Raw genomic sequence first — 18164 nt, 5'->3', positions numbered from 1 at the left:
CTTCAATGAAGAAACGCAATTATTTTCTATTGCCTTCTCCAACGGAGACTGTATGAGACTGTTTCCACATAGAGTCGACCCATTGACATCACCACTAGATGGATCATTAATACCTCCGGGACTATTATTTAGGATTGCTTCTTCTAGACCGTTTTCTAAACCATTGCATCCTTCCTGAAACAGAAAGTATGAGAAATTTAAATCATGATTATCGACTTTAAAACGTCTATCTCCCTTGAAAATTCAAACCCAAATTTGTTCACGATTGTGATACTTCCCTTAATTTTAAGCCCACTCACACGTGTACATACATATCCCTACTGTAGTTAAAAATCTTTACTAACTTCATTTATTTGGTTAGTTTGTTTTGATAGAGGATTAATTTCAAAAATAAGAGTTCATACTCTGTGTTCCCATTGAATTTAATTATGTGCTGTACTGCGTGCTCTCAACTGCATTAAATTTGTATGATAAATTTCTGATTCATAGACATAATGAGAATATGATCAAATGTATCTGATTAAGTGAATAACATTTGAAATTAATGTAGAAAAACAAAAGGACCAAAAAAAAAAAAAAAACTTGACAGTGTTTCCAGTTGGCTATGTGTTTTAATCACAGGAAAAAAAAAGACAAAACATAATATTTATTTTTGGATTATTGAGCCTTTTTCCTTTATTTTGTTTTTAAAAATTAATCTTAAGATATTGAAGAAAAGAAGAAATCATTTATTTATTTATTCTGCTTCGTAACTAAGCAAGATTTTTATTATAAACTAACAGTTCAGGGAACCCCCTCCCCCTGAACGAATTCAATTTAATTATTTAAAAGGCACTGCAAGCTAAGGTGTTGCTCCCTACTGGCAGAGTTGACCAACAGCCATTACTTTGAAAACAAGGGAAGCAATTAGATGATCCATCATCTTGATTTTTACAAGTTAAAGTTTTTCTACTTTAATCCCTTTATTAGCCAAATGGAGTAGAAGAGACCAGGGATCTGATGGTCCTCCGGGAGGCAGCGAGAAAAATAGGCAAGCAAAATTTAAAACAGAACCATCATTCAACAATCATCTCAAAACGAATAGTTTAATGTATATAATAGTCTATAGTCCAACCGATGTAAATTTCAATAATGTTAAATAAATTTGTTGTCCCATTATACAGTCCACTCAGTAAACATCAGAACCAGAGTTATAAACATCAATAACTGCATACTCTGCCTTTACCCTAGACTGCAGTGATTGAACACTAACTGTTTTGTTCCTGTGGACCATAGCATGGTGTTATGAAGCCATAAGCTTTCCTCAATAAACAGAGTAACACAAAAAACATTTTTCAAATTTCATCTGTTGTTCTTAAGATTAATAGCAAGAGATTCAAGCAAGTAAACTCTTCAGGTGTATTTGTTACTTTAAACGTTTGTGCAATAATTGTTAGTTACATTTTTTTTTTTTTTAACCCCCATTCGATCTTATATGACTTGCAGAGAGGACTATTATTCTATAGCACTAATGTGGGAGGGTCCAATTGTCATTTGGTGGAACAATGAAACAAACAAAGTTTTTTGCAATCTGTTCTCCATGTTTTGTTTTTTTACTGAAATGGAGTAGAATAAATATAATTATTCCCTCTCCCCCTAATGTAGAAAATCTAGTATTTGATTATACCAAAGGGAGAAAGAAGTAAAAATATCGCTCCCCCTTAAGTAATGAAAGTTCTCTTTAATTACCTAGTTTCAAATGGATACCATGTTCATATAAAACTTTATTATAAAGCCATCAAACTGAAGACTATTTGTCAAGTCAGTTTTTTTTTAGTGAATGTCCCTTCAGTTCACCACACAGCTCTCAGATGTTATTCAGCAAATTATATACACTCATGTGTATACAAATATTATGTAATCAAAATTCAAAATGGTTGAAACCACAGGCAGATTTAGCTAATGATTCATATACATACAAACATTTTAAGGAATATTAGGATAATTCAATAATTCATATTGCAGAAAAAAAGAATAAATATTTCCCCCCCTACTAAAAAATAATTTGGTGATATTTTGAAATAGTTTCATAGCTAGCCTCTAAAAAAATATTTAACAAAACAGTTTATGATATACACACAAAAAAAGTTTTGCCTAAGTAGAGAAATCAGATTTACAAAAAGTTAAACATTAATAAAAAACAATTGAAAGATTTAGTTATATTTGATAAGAGACTGGTGGAATGGAGACTACCAGCTTCCAAACGTTTTTTATTTATTAATTAAAAATTAAACCAAATCCCTAATCCTCCAATATACTGCATTTTCACTATCTTTGTTATATACCAATAAAAATATTTTATTAATAATATTAACTTAAAATTGATGAAAAAGTTTATTCTTTTTTCTTTAACATTTTAATAATTTTACCTAACTAATTGACAGTACTAAATAGAATGGAAGCAAACTTAACATTTAATTTCTTAATATATATGTAAACAGAAAAAAGGTAAAAAAAAAAAATGATACAAATATTAGAAATGTGCAAGTAACATCTTATAACAGTTTTTACACAACAGAAGTGGTCTTCAACTTTTTACCAACAGAATAATATTTAATCATTTTTTACAGTAAAGTTCTGCTGAAAAATTTAATAAACATGAAATCACAGGAAGCCTCCCCTGGCCTTCAGGAAGTCAGCTACATCTCTGTGGTTGTAATAAGTCCATCTTAAGGGAGTCGTTCCATTACTATCCCTGGCATTAATTAAAGCTCCGCGGTCAACGAGCAGCCGTACAGTGGACAAATGACCGTTATGAGATGCAAATATTAGTGGTGTCCAGCACCAATCTGCCTTAGCTTCTAAGTCTGCTCCTCGGTCCAGCAGTGCTCTCACAACTGTAGTATGTCCCCCCTCTGCAGCACGATGTAAGGCTGTCTTACGGCTCTTACCGGCCATATTCACTGCCGCTCCGGCATCAAGCAGCTCTTTCACCACGGCAGTATGTCCTCTTTCTGCTGCATGATGTAAGGCAGTACAATTGAAGTAATCTCTCAGGTTCACTGATGCACCTCCAGTAAGAAGCACTGCCACAACTGCAGCATGTCCTCCCCATGCTGCCTGGTGTAAGGCAGTCCACTGGTGCTTATTTTTAATATCCACTGCTGCCCCAGCATCAAGCAAAGCAATTACCATTGCAATGTCTCCTCTCCGTGCAGCATGATGTAAGGCAGTCCATTGGTCCTTTCCTTTCAAATCCACTGCCACTCCAGCATCAAGCAACACCTTCACGACCTTGACATGTCCACTCCAGGCCTCACGATGTAATAGCCCATTGCCATTGCGATCCCTTAAAGTCAGGTCAGCCCCTTTCTCCACTAGCAGCTGCAGGACAGCTGGTTTATTATTTAGAGCTGAAACAAAAGCTGGAGTATTGCCTCGATTATTCTGATCATCCACCTTGGCTCCAGCATCCAACAAAGGGATCACTGCTCCTGCACAGCCTTGTTCAGCAGCATAGTGAAGTGCAGTCCAACCTTCTTTGTCCTTAATCTTGGGATTAGCACCATTATGTAATAGCAATTCTGCAATGTCCTCTTTTGAATTTTTTAATGCAATCATCAATGCAGTTAAACCCTCGTAATCTTTAATGTTAACAGCAGCACCCTCTTGGCATAATGTCCTCACCAACTCAAGATATCCTCTCGCAGATGCAAGATACAGTGCTGTTTCACCTTGACCAGTTTCTTCATTTGGATCTAAGCCCATTCCAATAAGAGCTTTTAAGATTGAAGGATCTGAAGCAACATGAATAGGCATAAAACCCTTTTGATTTTTTATGTTTACTGGAAGGTTTATATCCTTGACTACATTTAACATTTCTGCGTTTCCAAAGCGAGCCACCAAATGACATATACTGTCACCATCCTTGAATTTTAGATTTGTACCCACTTTCACTAATACTTTAAACATTTCAACATTCTTTGACACTACAGTCATCTCAAGAAGGCTCTTGCTACCTTCCGGTAATATTCCGACATCAGCTCCTTTCTCCAGCAACATCTTTACAACCTGGACATTATCTGCTCTGACCGCACTAAATAATGGGGTTTCATCATGGTTATTTTTCTTGTTTATGTCTGTTGTTTCTTCCAGTAGGGCCTTCAGTGCTTCAATGTGGCCTCCATTGGCAGCAATATGAAGATAGGTGTCTCCTCGAAACAAACACTTGTCAATTTTAGCACCACCCGATAATATAGCCTTCACTGAAGATGCACAATTATTTTTCACTGCTACTTCTAATGGTGTTATATTATTTGAATTTAAGACTGCAAGGTTTTCCTTCAGAATACCAGGAGTAGCAATGGCAGAACAGTTGCCAACCGTTGCAGCCAAATGGATTTCAGTCGTCCCACTGACATCATCTTCACTCTCACTCGCTGTGGCAATAAAATCTCCAGAACTATTATTTTGGACTGATTCTTTTAGGAGATTAAGTAAATCTTTGCACTCTTTCTGAAACATAAAGCATAGAACATAGGAATCATTGTTCAGAAACCGAAATACTAAATCGAAAAAACAGTAGTTTATTGAATTTTCGAATTAGATAATAGATTTTTCAAGATCAGTTGGGGCTAACTTGAACACTATTGAAAAATTTCCATTAATCTATCAATCTAATATTAATAAAATTTCTATGGTTTAAAAATACACCTATATTTTTCCAAAACATATCTAAATGATTTAATATAAAACATCAAAAAATTCAGCGAGACACAAAGTAATCACTAGTATACAGATGTAAGAATCCAACCAGAAACCCACAAAACTATTGGTAAACAACTCGCCAGTCGATGTTCCCCCTTAGTATGAATATATGTTTGGATGTTATGGAGATATGAATCATTTCTTTTTGGGCTGTTGATGTGAGATGTAAAGCATTATAGCTTTTTACATGTTATATTAGTGATTTCCTGTCCTGATAATGCTTGAATGATGCTTATTTAGTTTTATAGTAAGTCAGTAGTTTTGTGGCAGTACGATTTATTTTTGGGATCACCAGGATACACACATAACCCAGTATTACACCAAGCTGAAGTGGCTCTATCCATCCTTTTGATGCCAGTATTTCCTAGCTTCCTTTCTATTCCAAGTAATTAGTACGCAGCGCCCCTCCTATACCCTAGAAAACCTGCAATTCAAATTTTCAATCCAATCCCATTCTACCAGGTCTCGTTTATCTGGCATCTACCATCCACCTCACTGACCTGCCACCCTAGATAAATCATTTTTTATCCAAGCTATATATCACTGGAACTCCATTCCCTCTAACATATGTCATGTACCAATCCTTCCCTCATTTAAAACCCTTATATTTAATTACCTTTTACTTCCCCAATCTAATCGGATATCATAATAGTACAGATGTAATTACCTTTTTGTTTTGTTTTTTATTTATTTAGTCAGATTCTTTTTTTTTTTTTATATCTCTGTGTCTAAAATTATTTATATACAATTTTAATATAAGTAATAAATAAGTGTGGTCACGCTGTTTTTAGCCAATATATGTAGTAAAATCAAAATTATCTTGTAATTGTTCTAAAGGAACCTAATCCCAGAATAATAAACTTTTTTCCATTTACTTTCAGAAACAATTAGCCATCCATGCAGACAATGATTTTTAAATATATGAATATTAATAATTTGTACAATTTTTTTTATAAATTTACATTTTTTTAATATTCAAAATTATATTACTGAAGTGATTTTTTTTTAATCTATTACAAATTAATGTTAAACCTTATAATTTAACTCTTATAGTCCAAGTATTTTTTTGGTCTCTGTGTGCCTGCTCATCCAACTAATAATAGTTACCATTAATTATCCTAATAAATAACAAAACTATATCATATTAATAATATATATTTATAATTAAACATAAACAGTTAACAAATGCTTATGCATGCTTGGTAGTAATGATTTCTCCGAAGATCATGAAGTTCAATGATTGACATTCTCATATCAGTTTCTATGATGCAAAAGGACAGCGATGTTTCAAGATGAAATCTTCAACAGATCAAATTCCCTTCAGCTCTATATAAGAAAACAGAATATGTTGTTCTTGACAAATGTCAATTGAGCTACTGATGTTATTCTAGACCTCTCTCTTATGAGCACACATGATCAATCACGATAATATATTTAAATCTGATTACCTTTAATTGTTTTAAATGATAAAATATACTATACAATGAAAAAAAATGGGATGGAGGCGATTCAGCCATATTATATCATTTTATCATGTACAGTATTAAATTTCAACAAATATGTTTTCTTGTAAAAAAAAAAAAAAAAAACAGAAAATTCTCCATATGATTATTTGCATTTAGTAATTAGAGATCGGATTTTTTGGCTGTAAAAAACTCAAATTGTGCAAAATCGTGGAGTAAAACTCAAAATGAATATAGGCCACCCAAATTCTACAATAATCAACTTTATTGTTTAATTTATAATATCAATACATGGAAAACTTACCTAACCTTGTTTAAATCAAATTAAATTCACTGAATACTCTTTTCATTTATGCAAACAATAATAAAAAACTTAGCTACTCTGATTAAAAACCTAAAATTTTGCCATGATAGAAGAGCAATAAGACAGCTAATTTTATTAAATGATCTTATATTTCTATTATGAAGGCCAAATTAAATTTTTTAACTCCTTAAGAATACCTCAATTTTAAGTTTTAGAAAAAATATGCAAGGCCACAATTTAGAAAGGAGTATTTAAAAATATTGTCTCAAGTGAAATTTCTTTTTTTAATTTCCTCTGAAATTTTACATAATATGTTCCCTTGCTTACCTTTATAATTGTTTATTTTCATATGAATATAGCATTAACAAAAAAAACTAACTTAGTCAATGTAGAATAACTTTAAAAAGTTTGATTAAAGATATATTAGTATATTCACTTTCGGGATTTTGTTTAAGTTTAAAATAAGTAATAAAAAAAGTCAGACTACAAATTAAAATTTGAAATTTCCACTAATCACAACACAGTCAGACGGGAGAAAAAAAAGCTATAGACAGACTGATTCCAAGTTAAACCAATTACAATGAATGTTCTCTAAAACTATGATCTACTAATTTAAATATATAAAAATTATATCGTACCCTGGTTGGTGATAGCCCCGTACCATGGATCTTATACTTAGCCACGATTGAGGAAATTATCCTCATCACGTGAGAAGGCAGCTTTAATACACCTGTATCCAAAAGGTTAGAGAGCAAAACCATTGCCTTTTCCATATCCTGGCAGGGAAACTCAAAATCACCAGTCAACCAGACTCTCAGGTAATTGGACTGCAGTTTTTGTAATTGATGACAGACATCGGCCAGCAGGCAGCAAGACATGATATCTTCTGCCACTAATGCGTAGAGCAGTGACAGAAGAATACATTGTGGGCTGTTTAATTCCATGTCGGCAACTGTAGATCCCTGGTAGATGTAAGCTCTCGCACCATAACTGACACCAGCCCAGATTTTGTTGAGAATAGTGTAACGGCACAATGAGGCCATCCTTTCCAATGATTGCTGCCGGAAAGCCATAGTTGTTGTTTCTGGAAATGAAAAAAATAATAATGTTCAGGAAATAACTATATATTTACATGTAGGACAGGAATGACAAGAAACTTGGAATTTACTAATAATGCTCAGTAGTAATCTAGATCCATCCGATTATTCCATCACATACAGAGGACCAAACCAATAATCGTACACTTTAAGACCCTTCTGATAGCCTTTGATGTCGTCACTGTGGCTATAATAAAAATTTATAAACCTTATTTGTGCTAAAGCATCACACCAATAAATATACATAATCTCAATCTTACATCTTTTAAAAACTGATTGGTAATTAAGTTAAATTTTAATTTAACTGTTTGTTTAATTTGACCATTATAAAGTCATATCCAACCTCTTGCAGTAGCCCTGTTCACCAAAAATAAGACTGTTTCATATTATGTGAGTAGCTGAGTCAGTTGAAAATGTAAGCCCTACATAGGGGATTCTGGTGCAAGAGGTTTAGAGCTTTCTCTTCCTAATCTTTCTTCTCATTATCTGATTTTTCAGAATAACAAGACTTTTAACCTGTTGAACAAATGTTAATTTTGGATTTATTTTTCCATTACTAGTTAATTTTTATCAGTAAACAACAACATTAAAATACTAGTAAATGCCATTTTTTATTATAAGAAATGAAAAGTATATATTACTTATTTAATGTTCAGTTTCTTTTTAAATTACTATTTTTATTTTTATTTTAACATTTAAACTTAACTCTTTTCAGTTATATTTTATATTGCATCCTAGATATAGATACATGAAAATGATTTTCTGTAAATTTCTTATTTCAAAATTAGTCGATTTCATCATATTAAAACTATTTATTCTATAATGAACATTTCAGCTCTTTTAGTTATTTTAACAATATTTTAATACTCACAAGTTCCCATTTATCTTTATTATTATTAAGCATAAACTAAATAGTTTATTTGTTTCATTAATCATTATTTTTTAACATAAAATTACTATTGACTTTGGCCTTCAGAAGTAATTATATCTATTATTATTATTATTATTATTATTTAATTATTGAACTGTTTACCATTTTGAAAATAAACTTCAGAACGAAAATATAAGAGAAGAAATAAAACTCTTCATAAGAAATTGATTTAAAAATTTGATAAGGGTAAATTAAAAAAATATATGTTTGACATATCGACATAAATGAAAATGTATCTTTTTTTTTTTTTGCAAAATTTCTAATAAAATTGAACTTCATTTATTACTATATTTCACTACTTACTGTATTTCTTCGAATACAGCTAGACCACCAATTTTTAAAATAATTTTGAGGGAAAAAGTATAGCTGAGGAAAAATTAAAAAACAATTTCCAAATCTAAAAAATAAATGTTTCATTCATGAATAAGGGTCATATCTATGGCAAATCTAATAATTAATTTCAACTATAGCTAATTTTTGCCCATCTCTGAATATAATACAGACAACACAAACTAATTAGGGATATCATATTTATTTATTAATGAATTTGCACCAGTCTAAGTTTTAATTTACCTATATTTGTCACTATTACATTTAATATAAATTCTATTATTTGCAAATTATGTTGCTCTACTATCATTAAACCTAAGCACACCAATATTATTTAGCCTACCTCACAACCAGGTTAGGTATATTATCATTTTATATCAAGCAATAATTTTGGTCTATTAATTATAATTAATAATAGTGTTAAATGGTTAATAATAAATGTGCAATAAAAATTGTTATTTAATAGACTGTCTTTGATAATGGTTGGCCAGGTTAAAACGCATTGGCCGAATCGTAAATATGAATTAATTAAGAATTGTTGAGACAATGGATATATTCTATTATAATTGAATAAAACAACAAAATCTCGAACTACGTAGACAAGCTATGTTTTTAAACCAAACCTTACATTAAACGTCTGCAGTATAAGAAAAACAATATTAAAAATCAGCTTCATAGGCAATGTCATGGCAATCACTGTCACTAATTAACTACAAAAGTTGTTAATTGTACAGTTACTGCTCTATTATAATGGGATGTAGTATGATGTTATATTGCCTAAAACCTTCCTCAATAAAAAGCCTATCTAACAAAAAGAATTTTTCAAATCAGACTGGAAGGTTCTCAAATTAAAATAAACAAACTCTTCAGCTTTATATATTAGTATAGATTTCAAATAATTAACATCCATATATGTAAATTACTAAAAATATTCAAAAACGAGTTACAAAAAAGAAAGGACTGATTAAAAGTATAATATCAATTAAAATAGAAAAACGATAAGAACTGAGATAATAGGATAAACAGTTAATAACTAGTAGGGGCAAACTATTTAGAAGGTCATGGTTTAGATAGGTTGATAAAAGTGAATGAATGTGGAAACATTATTAGGTAATTATTACTGAAAAATAACATAAAATTTAATGTAATCAGTGCAATAGCCAAATAACAATACATTAAATTGAATTTAAAATACAATAATCATTAATGAGACAAAATAGAATAAACTATTTAGTTAATGTTCTATTATAATAAAGATAAAATAAAACAAATTTATGATGAAAATATTAAGATTTATCAATTTTCTGGGAAGTCTGTTTCTTAATGAAGAGAAAATCATATCCAATATTTTTTAATTCAATAATTAAACTTAGTAACACATACACAATGTATAATTTGTAATCAACTTACAAATGTTTCCTTATCCTATGGATCCTACTTCTGGAGAGCATAAATTTTTGTTAAAGTGAAAATTGTTTTGCCACAATTATCATGTTTTACACTCACTAGGTCTGTCTTGACAGAATTACTGTTTTGGTAGTGCTGTCACACCAGGTCTTGTGTGATAGTTACTAGTAGTACATGTAGTGCTGCTGGCAAATCTAATATCATGTTAAAATAAATTTATAAGATGACAAAAACTTCAAATCACACTACAGGGGTATTCATGAACTTTTGTTAAACATGTTAAATGGAAAAACTCTTGTTAAATGAAGAAATAATTCCTTCTTTTACTATGTTAAATGATACAACATGGTTGAGAATCTGTTACTAACCAGGTCTATTAAATGGAGAATGACATCAGGCAACGGATCAGCTGAGCTCATCACTATTTTGTTTATTGTCGTGTTGGTTACTTGCTCGTAGTTTGTGTTAGTATTGTTTTAGATTTTTTTATAACTAATAAAGCAATAGATGATAATAATAATGTAATGACAGTTGTCGATTATTTCATATTGATTCCCTTCCGCACAAATTAGAAGATCAACAAGGCACTCAGTAGCCAAACTTTCACTTTTCTCTCAATTTAGGCAGGTTGTAATAAATTGCTTTAATCAAAATTTAGAAGCAAACTATAACATAAAGTTTTTGAAGGAAAAGTTATAAAACAAGTTTTGCTGTTAAGAGTAATTTTAAGAGCTCTTATGCATTTAAAATGACTTTAAATATGGCTGCTCACAATCCTATACTTATAACATTCGACATGGTAAAACATTTTACATTTAACACAACATCATGAATACCCCTAAAATGTTAAATATCATGTTTTATGACTGAGTGCCTCAAATATTGTAAAACATGGTGTCTGCAAGTACTCTTCATCTATTATTTGTTCTAATATTAAAAAAAAATTTGTGAGAAGCAACTAGATTTATTTTTCAATAAATACAAAATAATGGGGTAGAATAATTTGGAGATAAGTACGCAATATTTTACTCAAAACTTAAGAATTGATTTTCCAAAAAATTTTAATATTGTTAGTTACCATGTTTTTTGACTGAGTGCCCTAAATTAAAAATTTCTTACAGCAAATTATTAATAAATATTGCAAAATCTGTTTTTTAACAATATAACAATCCATTCTATGAGGTTAAAAATATTTCTCCTTGAAGTGTTTTGTAAATGTGCGTTTAGCCAGTAATCCTAAATTATCTAACTGAAATTTCATATAGGATAAGGATCACAATCACATGTGTCAACTGTTAGTAAATTAAACCATATTTATTAAAACTTAACATTAATGATTAAGTGTAGAAATAATTTATAGTCAGAAAGAAACATCAAAAGAAAAATAATTCCAATGTAACAGAAAAATAGTCAATTTTAAAAATCTATATTATTATTTTAATAAGTCTATTGAGATTGTTTTTCAATTACATGTTTCCACATGTTTTCATTTTGTCACTTACGATTTTTTACGACCTAAAGCCTCATTTGAGAATATTAACCTAATTAGATGTGTTAAGGCTAAAATATATATATATATAACTTGTCAACACTAAGGAATTACAATCATAAATAACATTATAACATAATACAATCAAATTATCATCATATTACAAAAATCGGGACCAAATATTTATAATTGACATCAGTCATCATGGTCAGGGTTGAATATTGCACAATTATCAATCTCGAGAGGATCACCTGCCATTTGGAAAGAGAAGTTCACTCAAGTATGGCTGTTTTATTGTCTATATGACTCAATTAACACCCAACAGATTTTAATACTACAAATTAATGAAACAATATGTGACTTTTTTATTTACTTAAATTATTAAATTAAATTTGAGTACAATATCAATAAATTCAAAATACAATACACTGGATCTGACAAATGAAAGGAAACTTACAATACCCACATGCAACCCAAATGACATTAATATAACAATATTTAAATTTTATAACTACAGTAATAATTTTAACAAAGAAGAAGACACCATAACTAATTAATTTTATTAAAGGAAAAATAAAACTAAATAGTACATACTTAAAGACAGCGCTGACAATAGAGTATCTGCTATTGTGACTATTCGTCTATTCACCTGAGCTGTTATCACTAAACTGATAACTAGTCTGAGAGTACTTTCTTGTTTTGTAATTACATTGTATTTATAATTTAAACTTTAAGAAGGGAAAATAAGAAACGCAATAAAGAGCCTTCCTTTTAAATAAATGTGTGTTTTTTTTTACTTTTATTATATTTAGGATCGATAATATCAAAGAGAAATATCGATAATTACGCAATTGTGTGACACTCTAAATACAAGGCAAAAGGAGACTACACATTGGTTTGTTTATACAACAAGAGATAGCAGCACTCTCGACTTCTTTGATTTTGTCTCCTTTTCTTTGAGATTTTAATTCAATATACATTTTTACGTTCAGTTATCTACAAATAAAATATATAGAAACGGAAAGTGCTGCGATCGTGAAAAATTTCGAATCCTAATTTTCGATGAAAGTACATGATGTCCCTTGAGGCCAAATAACAAAATTTCGTAAAATGATCTGTGTGCATGTCTTTGTATGTGTGAACGCCCAGATTTGGTCAAAAATTAGATATAGTTGAAACTAGAGAATGAAATGGTTTATTTGGCTATGCTGCCTAAATATATTGGGTTGCTATAACACACAAAGTACACATTAATCCATAATTGGACTTATATACACTACAATACATTAACATTTTTCATTTTCCAAATAATAATCATCAATACACTCCAAATAGAATTTTTTTCTTCACAAATTTTTTTTTTCCTACATACATATATTTGTTTTCCTAACAGCTAAAATTGTCATGTGTATGATATTTATTTATCAATGGTTCATTCATAAATAAGGGTTGTATGCATGGCAATTTTAGCCATTAGTTTCAACTATAGCTAATTTTTGCCTATCTCTTTGAACAGCCTTGCTCAATAACCAAAAGTCTCCCGAAACTTGTAAATATTTGAAATATTTACTTGAGAGGGGAAGAGGAAACTTGAGATAGTTAAATAGAGCAATATTTAAAAAGCACCTGAAATTGGAAAATGGCATGTACATCATTTATATATCACCTCACACCCTGTAAGGCGTGCGCTCATAAAACATGGTAACTGAAATTTTTTCTTAATTGAAGTTTTTTGCATCACTGGCTTTTTAATGTCTGATAAAAAAAAATATGGAAAGAATCTTCTGACAATTTTTTTTTTCATAAGAGAATTATGTAAATATTAAATTATAGAAAGTGGGTTAAAGTTAAAGTTTTGTTGTTTATTTTCACCCCGGTGATAAAGTCCAGATACAAATCATGAAACTTAAATGTAGGAAAATACATATGCTTACATTATTAAAACCTTGATTAACGAATTAACTGGATATATATATCACTGTCAATGTTATCCTAAGATCGAATCATAAATAATAAAAAATATAGTACAAATTAAGGTACTAAACGAATTAAACTATAATTAAGTTGTTTAAAAGAAATAATATGGACATTACTACAGAAGTGTTTCTCCCCCACTATGGGTGGACAAGAACTCACTTATTTAAAGGTAGTGCATGCCTGTGATAAGACAGCAACTTTTTCATTAAATCAACCCACTGAAGTGACACTTTATGTATTCGATTTTACACTTATTAGGATTATAACTCCCAAAAGCCTCTAACGATTTTGATAAAACCTCGTAAATCAATGTAAAATTAAATATTCTGTAATTTAAGTTAGATTTTATTTTCATAAAATTAGTTTGACATGGTTTAAATGCGAATTAAAAAAAAAAAAAAAATCTTCCTCCAAAGTACCTTCAATTTCGAAATAATTAAACATTTCAAAATTTTCACTTGTAATGAAAAATAGATGGAATAAGCTAAGAAAGGATTTCATGGGTGTACCCAGGAGGGAGCAGCTTTCCCCTCTAGAAAAATTAATAATTTTATTCTTAATTTAAAACAAATTTGATCCTGTTTTTTCTCTCAACCTTTATTCTTTACAATTTTTCCGTTTCGACCCTCAGGCCATTCTCAAGGATACCTTCATATTGATGTCATTTCCTTTTTCAAATCTTAAAAATGCAGGCTAATTGCAAATGCAATGGGACAAAGGCAATTAGCCTGCATTTTTAAGATTTGAAAAAGGAAATGACATCAATATGAAGGTATCCTTGAGAATGGCCTGAGGGTTGAAACGTTGGAAAAATTGTAAAGAATAAAGGTTGAGAGAAAAAAAGGATCAAATTTGTTTTAAATTAAGAATAAACTAAACCACTCTCAAACAAGAATATATAAAATAATTAAATTAATAATTTTTTTCTATTCAATTCATTGTCAATTCAATATATATAAGTATTTGTATTTATATTAATATAAATAATTTGTATGTAATTATATTCAAGTTAATGTAAATAATCTGTACTTTTTTGTATGTATGTAACTTGGTTTGTCCTGAATAAATGAGTAAATAAATATTTGAAGCAAAAGATATTTGAAATATTTGGTTGTAAAACATGGTAACAGACTAAATGAAAACTTTTACAATGTTAAAATGTTTGTTGATCACAATGTTTTATCTTCAACCAGGAGGGACTTTCAATAATTAGAGTAAAGTGACCTATTCTGCTATCTTGGCCTGAAAAGCACTAATATTATGACTTAAAAAAAATAGATATCCTATTAAAAAAATTCTGCTTAAAACCTTCTTAAACTTAGAGATTCATGAAGGGTTCATGAGATGAAAACTTCCTTCATCCATCACTATCCTCAGCTAGCAACTTAAATGTATCACAAGTTCCCTTTCTTCCCAACCTACTTGAAACAAAGTTCCTCCTAGAGCGAACATTTTATTTTACTCTAAAGAATATTTTTTTTCATAAACTTTTCTGTTGACATTAGTGTTGTGTATTTTATTAATATTTAAATAATTCTTTGTAATACATTTTGTCAGGAATAACATCAGCTGGATTGCTACCTTCTTTAAAATTTAATATAGAATAAAAAAAAAAAAAAAAATTGTGCGACCCCCTTGGGGACAGATTTACTAGGTAATTCTATGAATGTAAATGTATAAAATATGTGTGTAAAAAATGGTTAAAAAGAAAATCTAAAATCTACATACATTCAAAACCAGTTTGAATATTTAACAAACAACTCTAAAATTTATTGAAGAACTAAAATTAGTTACTAAGATCTTAGCTCAAGATTTAGGATCCCGAATATGAATTACCTCTGCTAATATCTACCTTCTTATAATTGAACATGTTGAATCAGTTCTTTTGAGATCTTTATAGCTGTCCTGGGTATATCAGCTTTCTCAATGATTTTTACCATCAATATTACTATTCTAAGCAAGTACTTACTCTAAAGAACACTAAGATAATTGAATATCACATGTATCTAATAATTTTATAATTTTTTTTTTTTTAATGTTGACAGCAAGAGCTGGTTGGAGTGATACTTAATGGAATCCTACATGAAGGTGACCTGGAAGAAGCTCTGGTCAAACTGGAAGAGAGCGAAGACGACAAGTTCAAGACCATCTTTGAGCACCTCTACAAGATCAATATTGATTTGGATCTGTTCAACAAGTTCCAAGTTGACAGGATCTTCGAAGCTAGGATACTCTCAGTTGACAAGGCCTACAGATCCTTAGGACTAGCATATAAGTTGATGGCCAAGTGTGATGAAGTAGCGGCTGAGAAAGGATTCAAGGTAAGTTGGTAGGCAAATTCAAAAGGTATTAAATCGGTACCTTTGAACGAAATTAGACACTGTCCACAAAACTTTGAAATTTTAGTGAACTGTGCAGAATAAATCAGGATAGGGGTAGTAGATTAGAGATAGAGGAAATAAGTCATAAATTATTAAAAGGACTACGGGTATGTGAGAAAATTGGCCTTTTTAACAACAAGAACATTCTTCAGCTTAATAATACACATCCTACTCTGATTTCTTTTGTATAGTTTACTCAAAATCGAACTTTTGGCTATTTACCCTTCATGTCCCAATGTATGGAAGTAAAGACAGAAGAAGCAATGTTGTTGAACTCAGATTGTTATTTTTTTTTTAAAATTAAAATTTAATATTCAACAATATTACAAAAGACTGATGTACATGACTATTATAAGGCCTATCTGGACATAAAGAGTTGAGCTTTGGGGCTCCACTAAACCATCAAATTCCTCCCGAATCCAATACTTACAGTCCGAAATCCTTTGTAAAATCCTTAATGCTCCTTACTTTGTCATAAATCAAGTCATCCATCAGGACCTCAATGTCCCATATGTTGCCGATTTGGCCAAAACCAGATACTATTCCTTCCATGGAAAACTTCCCAACCACCCAAATCCACTTGTACCTAGCCTGGCTTCTCCTTCATTACCTAATAATCCTTCTAGGTGTGTGAAAAGAAGATGGCCTTGGGATCTTCTCCTCTAGAAATGTTATTGGAGTTCTATCAATGAGTAGATTATCCAAATATTTGTATCATGTTATAATATCACTTACAGCAAATTTACTTGTTGTATATATGTTATACAGTTATTTTTATAAATGATTAAAAAATTTATATTCAACAATAACAGCATCCAGAATTAATGGTAAACAAAGAACTTTGTGAAATAGATCCTAAATTTATGATTGATCATGATTGATATAGTCAATTTAAATTGATCAAAAAGTAGTGCACTCTCGCCAGGTTAAGAGTACTTCAATAAAACAGGATATTTCTAAATGTGTACTACTTTATGTAAAGTATTAAACTTACAAAATTGTTTGACTTATTTTAATTTTAGGTGATCAAGGAAGATTCTACAGGATTGTTTTCTCAGAAGATTTTGGCAAAACTTGGGCATGAGACATTACTAGAGATTAAATATGAAGACATCAAAGATGAAAACGACGAAATTATCTTCAAAACACCTTCACCTCATACCAGTCTAAAAATAATGTACAAAATGGTTGGTGAGTAACTTAATAGGCCTAAAAAAAATTATTGAATATGCTTCTTGTTGGAGATTTTGTGCCAATGGCTCATCTACATTCGGCAACACGTGGGGTAAAATTAGAATTTTGAATAAGGAGTTCTACATGAACTCCTGGTTTGTACACCATATACGTAAGTTATCAATTTTTTCTTGAGTTCTATGGTTATCAGAAACTTTTACCGTTATTATTTACAGTATTGAAACAACGACTATCTATTCTATGTTCCTATTTACACTTTTAAAACTTATTTTATAAAATTATTTGCATGGTTTATTGGTTCCTGTTTATCTAATTTTGAGATAGTACTACTCTTAGTAATAAACTATCACTGGGTAGGTACCTATATATAACCTAAAATTGGTTGTGGGAAGCTTTTGTGATATTATATATTATTGCACTTCAATGCAGTTTGTGTTAAACATTGAATGTAAACTTACAAATATATATGTATTCGCTGTTCTAAGTGTTAAGCTGTAAGATAGTATTAAGTATTTTGTTAATCTTAGTTCTAATAGGAGTTGACAGTTTGTAGTGTATCAAATATCTCCTTCCAAAGCATTTGTAACCCTTTCTAAATTAAATGTATTTTTTATCATACATTTTGAATACCTTTTCATTAGATATATCTCTTTCCTTTTCAATTTTATTCGTTTCCAATTTCCAATTATTATTTATTAATAAAGTTGTCTCTATCATTACAAAATTCATATTTTTTTTAAAGTATACTTTTTAAGTTTTGTTAAACATAATTTTCAAAATTAAGAAATATATTTAAGGTTTAAAAATCAATCAGTTTCATACTTGATAAAACGAATTTTATCATA

General features: G+C 30.1%; 2 protein-coding genes across 6 annotated transcripts; one reads left to right on the top strand and one right to left on the bottom strand.

Moving 5' to 3' along the window:
* Positions 1-1439: 1439 nt before the first annotated feature.
* On the bottom strand, positions 1440-12630 carry LOC106690124 (ankyrin-3). Of its 5 annotated transcripts, XM_014435445.3 has the most exons (6): positions 12362-12630; positions 10282-10472; positions 7871-8126; positions 7682-7797; positions 7152-7597; positions 1440-4494 (listed from the first exon to the last, which is right to left on the bottom strand). In XM_014435445.3, the coding sequence occupies exons 5-6, from the start codon at positions 7584-7586 to the stop codon at positions 2644-2646; spliced, it is 2286 nt and encodes a 761-aa protein (XP_014290931.1). In that variant the 5' UTR covers positions 7587-7597; positions 7682-7797; positions 7871-8126; positions 10282-10472; positions 12362-12630; the 3' UTR covers positions 1440-2643. The 5 variants fall into 5 exon arrangements, with proteins under 5 accessions (XP_014290931.1, XP_066907171.1, XP_066907172.1 ...); XM_067051070.1 differs by having other exon boundaries at positions 7682-8126; XM_067051071.1 differs by lacking the exon at positions 7871-8126.
* A 1800-nt stretch (positions 12631-14430) lies between these two features.
* LOC106690120 (arylalkylamine N-acetyltransferase 1) lies at positions 14431-18143 on the top strand. The gene is made up of 3 exons (XM_014435432.2): positions 14431-14463; positions 15790-16065; positions 17148-18143. The coding sequence occupies exons 1-3, from the start codon at positions 14431-14433 to the stop codon at positions 17322-17324; spliced, it is 486 nt and encodes a 161-aa protein (XP_014290918.1). The 3' UTR covers positions 17325-18143.
* Positions 18144-18164: the final 21 nt, after the last annotated feature.

This window comes from Halyomorpha halys, unplaced genomic scaffold (assembly GCF_000696795.3).
Source record: "Halyomorpha halys isolate HHAL.00 unplaced genomic scaffold, Hhal_1.1 Scaffold1583.1, whole genome shotgun sequence".
In the NCBI taxonomy this organism is placed as follows: domain Eukaryota; kingdom Metazoa; phylum Arthropoda; class Insecta; order Hemiptera; family Pentatomidae; genus Halyomorpha; species Halyomorpha halys.
The sequence above is the reverse complement of the archived record's forward strand: the minus strand, read 5'-3'. Positions and strand labels throughout refer to the sequence as shown.

Bases quoted from the DNA above. Each gene is read 5' to 3' on its own strand.
- LOC106690120 (XM_014435432.2), top strand. From the start codon at position 14,431: ATGCAGGCTAATTGCAAATGCAATGGGACAAAG. The intron at 14,464-15,789 runs GCAATTAGCCTG...TAATGTTGACAG, and splicing joins GCAAATGCAATGGGACAAAG to CAAGAGCTGGTTGGAGTGAT. The intron at 16,066-17,147 runs GTAAGTTGGTAG...TTTTAATTTTAG, and splicing joins CGGCTGAGAAAGGATTCAAG to GTGATCAAGGAAGATTCTAC.
- LOC106690124 (XM_067051070.1), bottom strand. From the start codon at position 7,586: ATGGCTTTCCGGCAGCAATCATTGGAAAGGATGGCCTCATTGTGCCGT. The intron at 4,495-7,151 runs GTACGATATAAT...TTTATGTTTCAG, and splicing joins CGGGGCTATCACCAACCAGG to AAAGAGTGCAAAGATTTACT.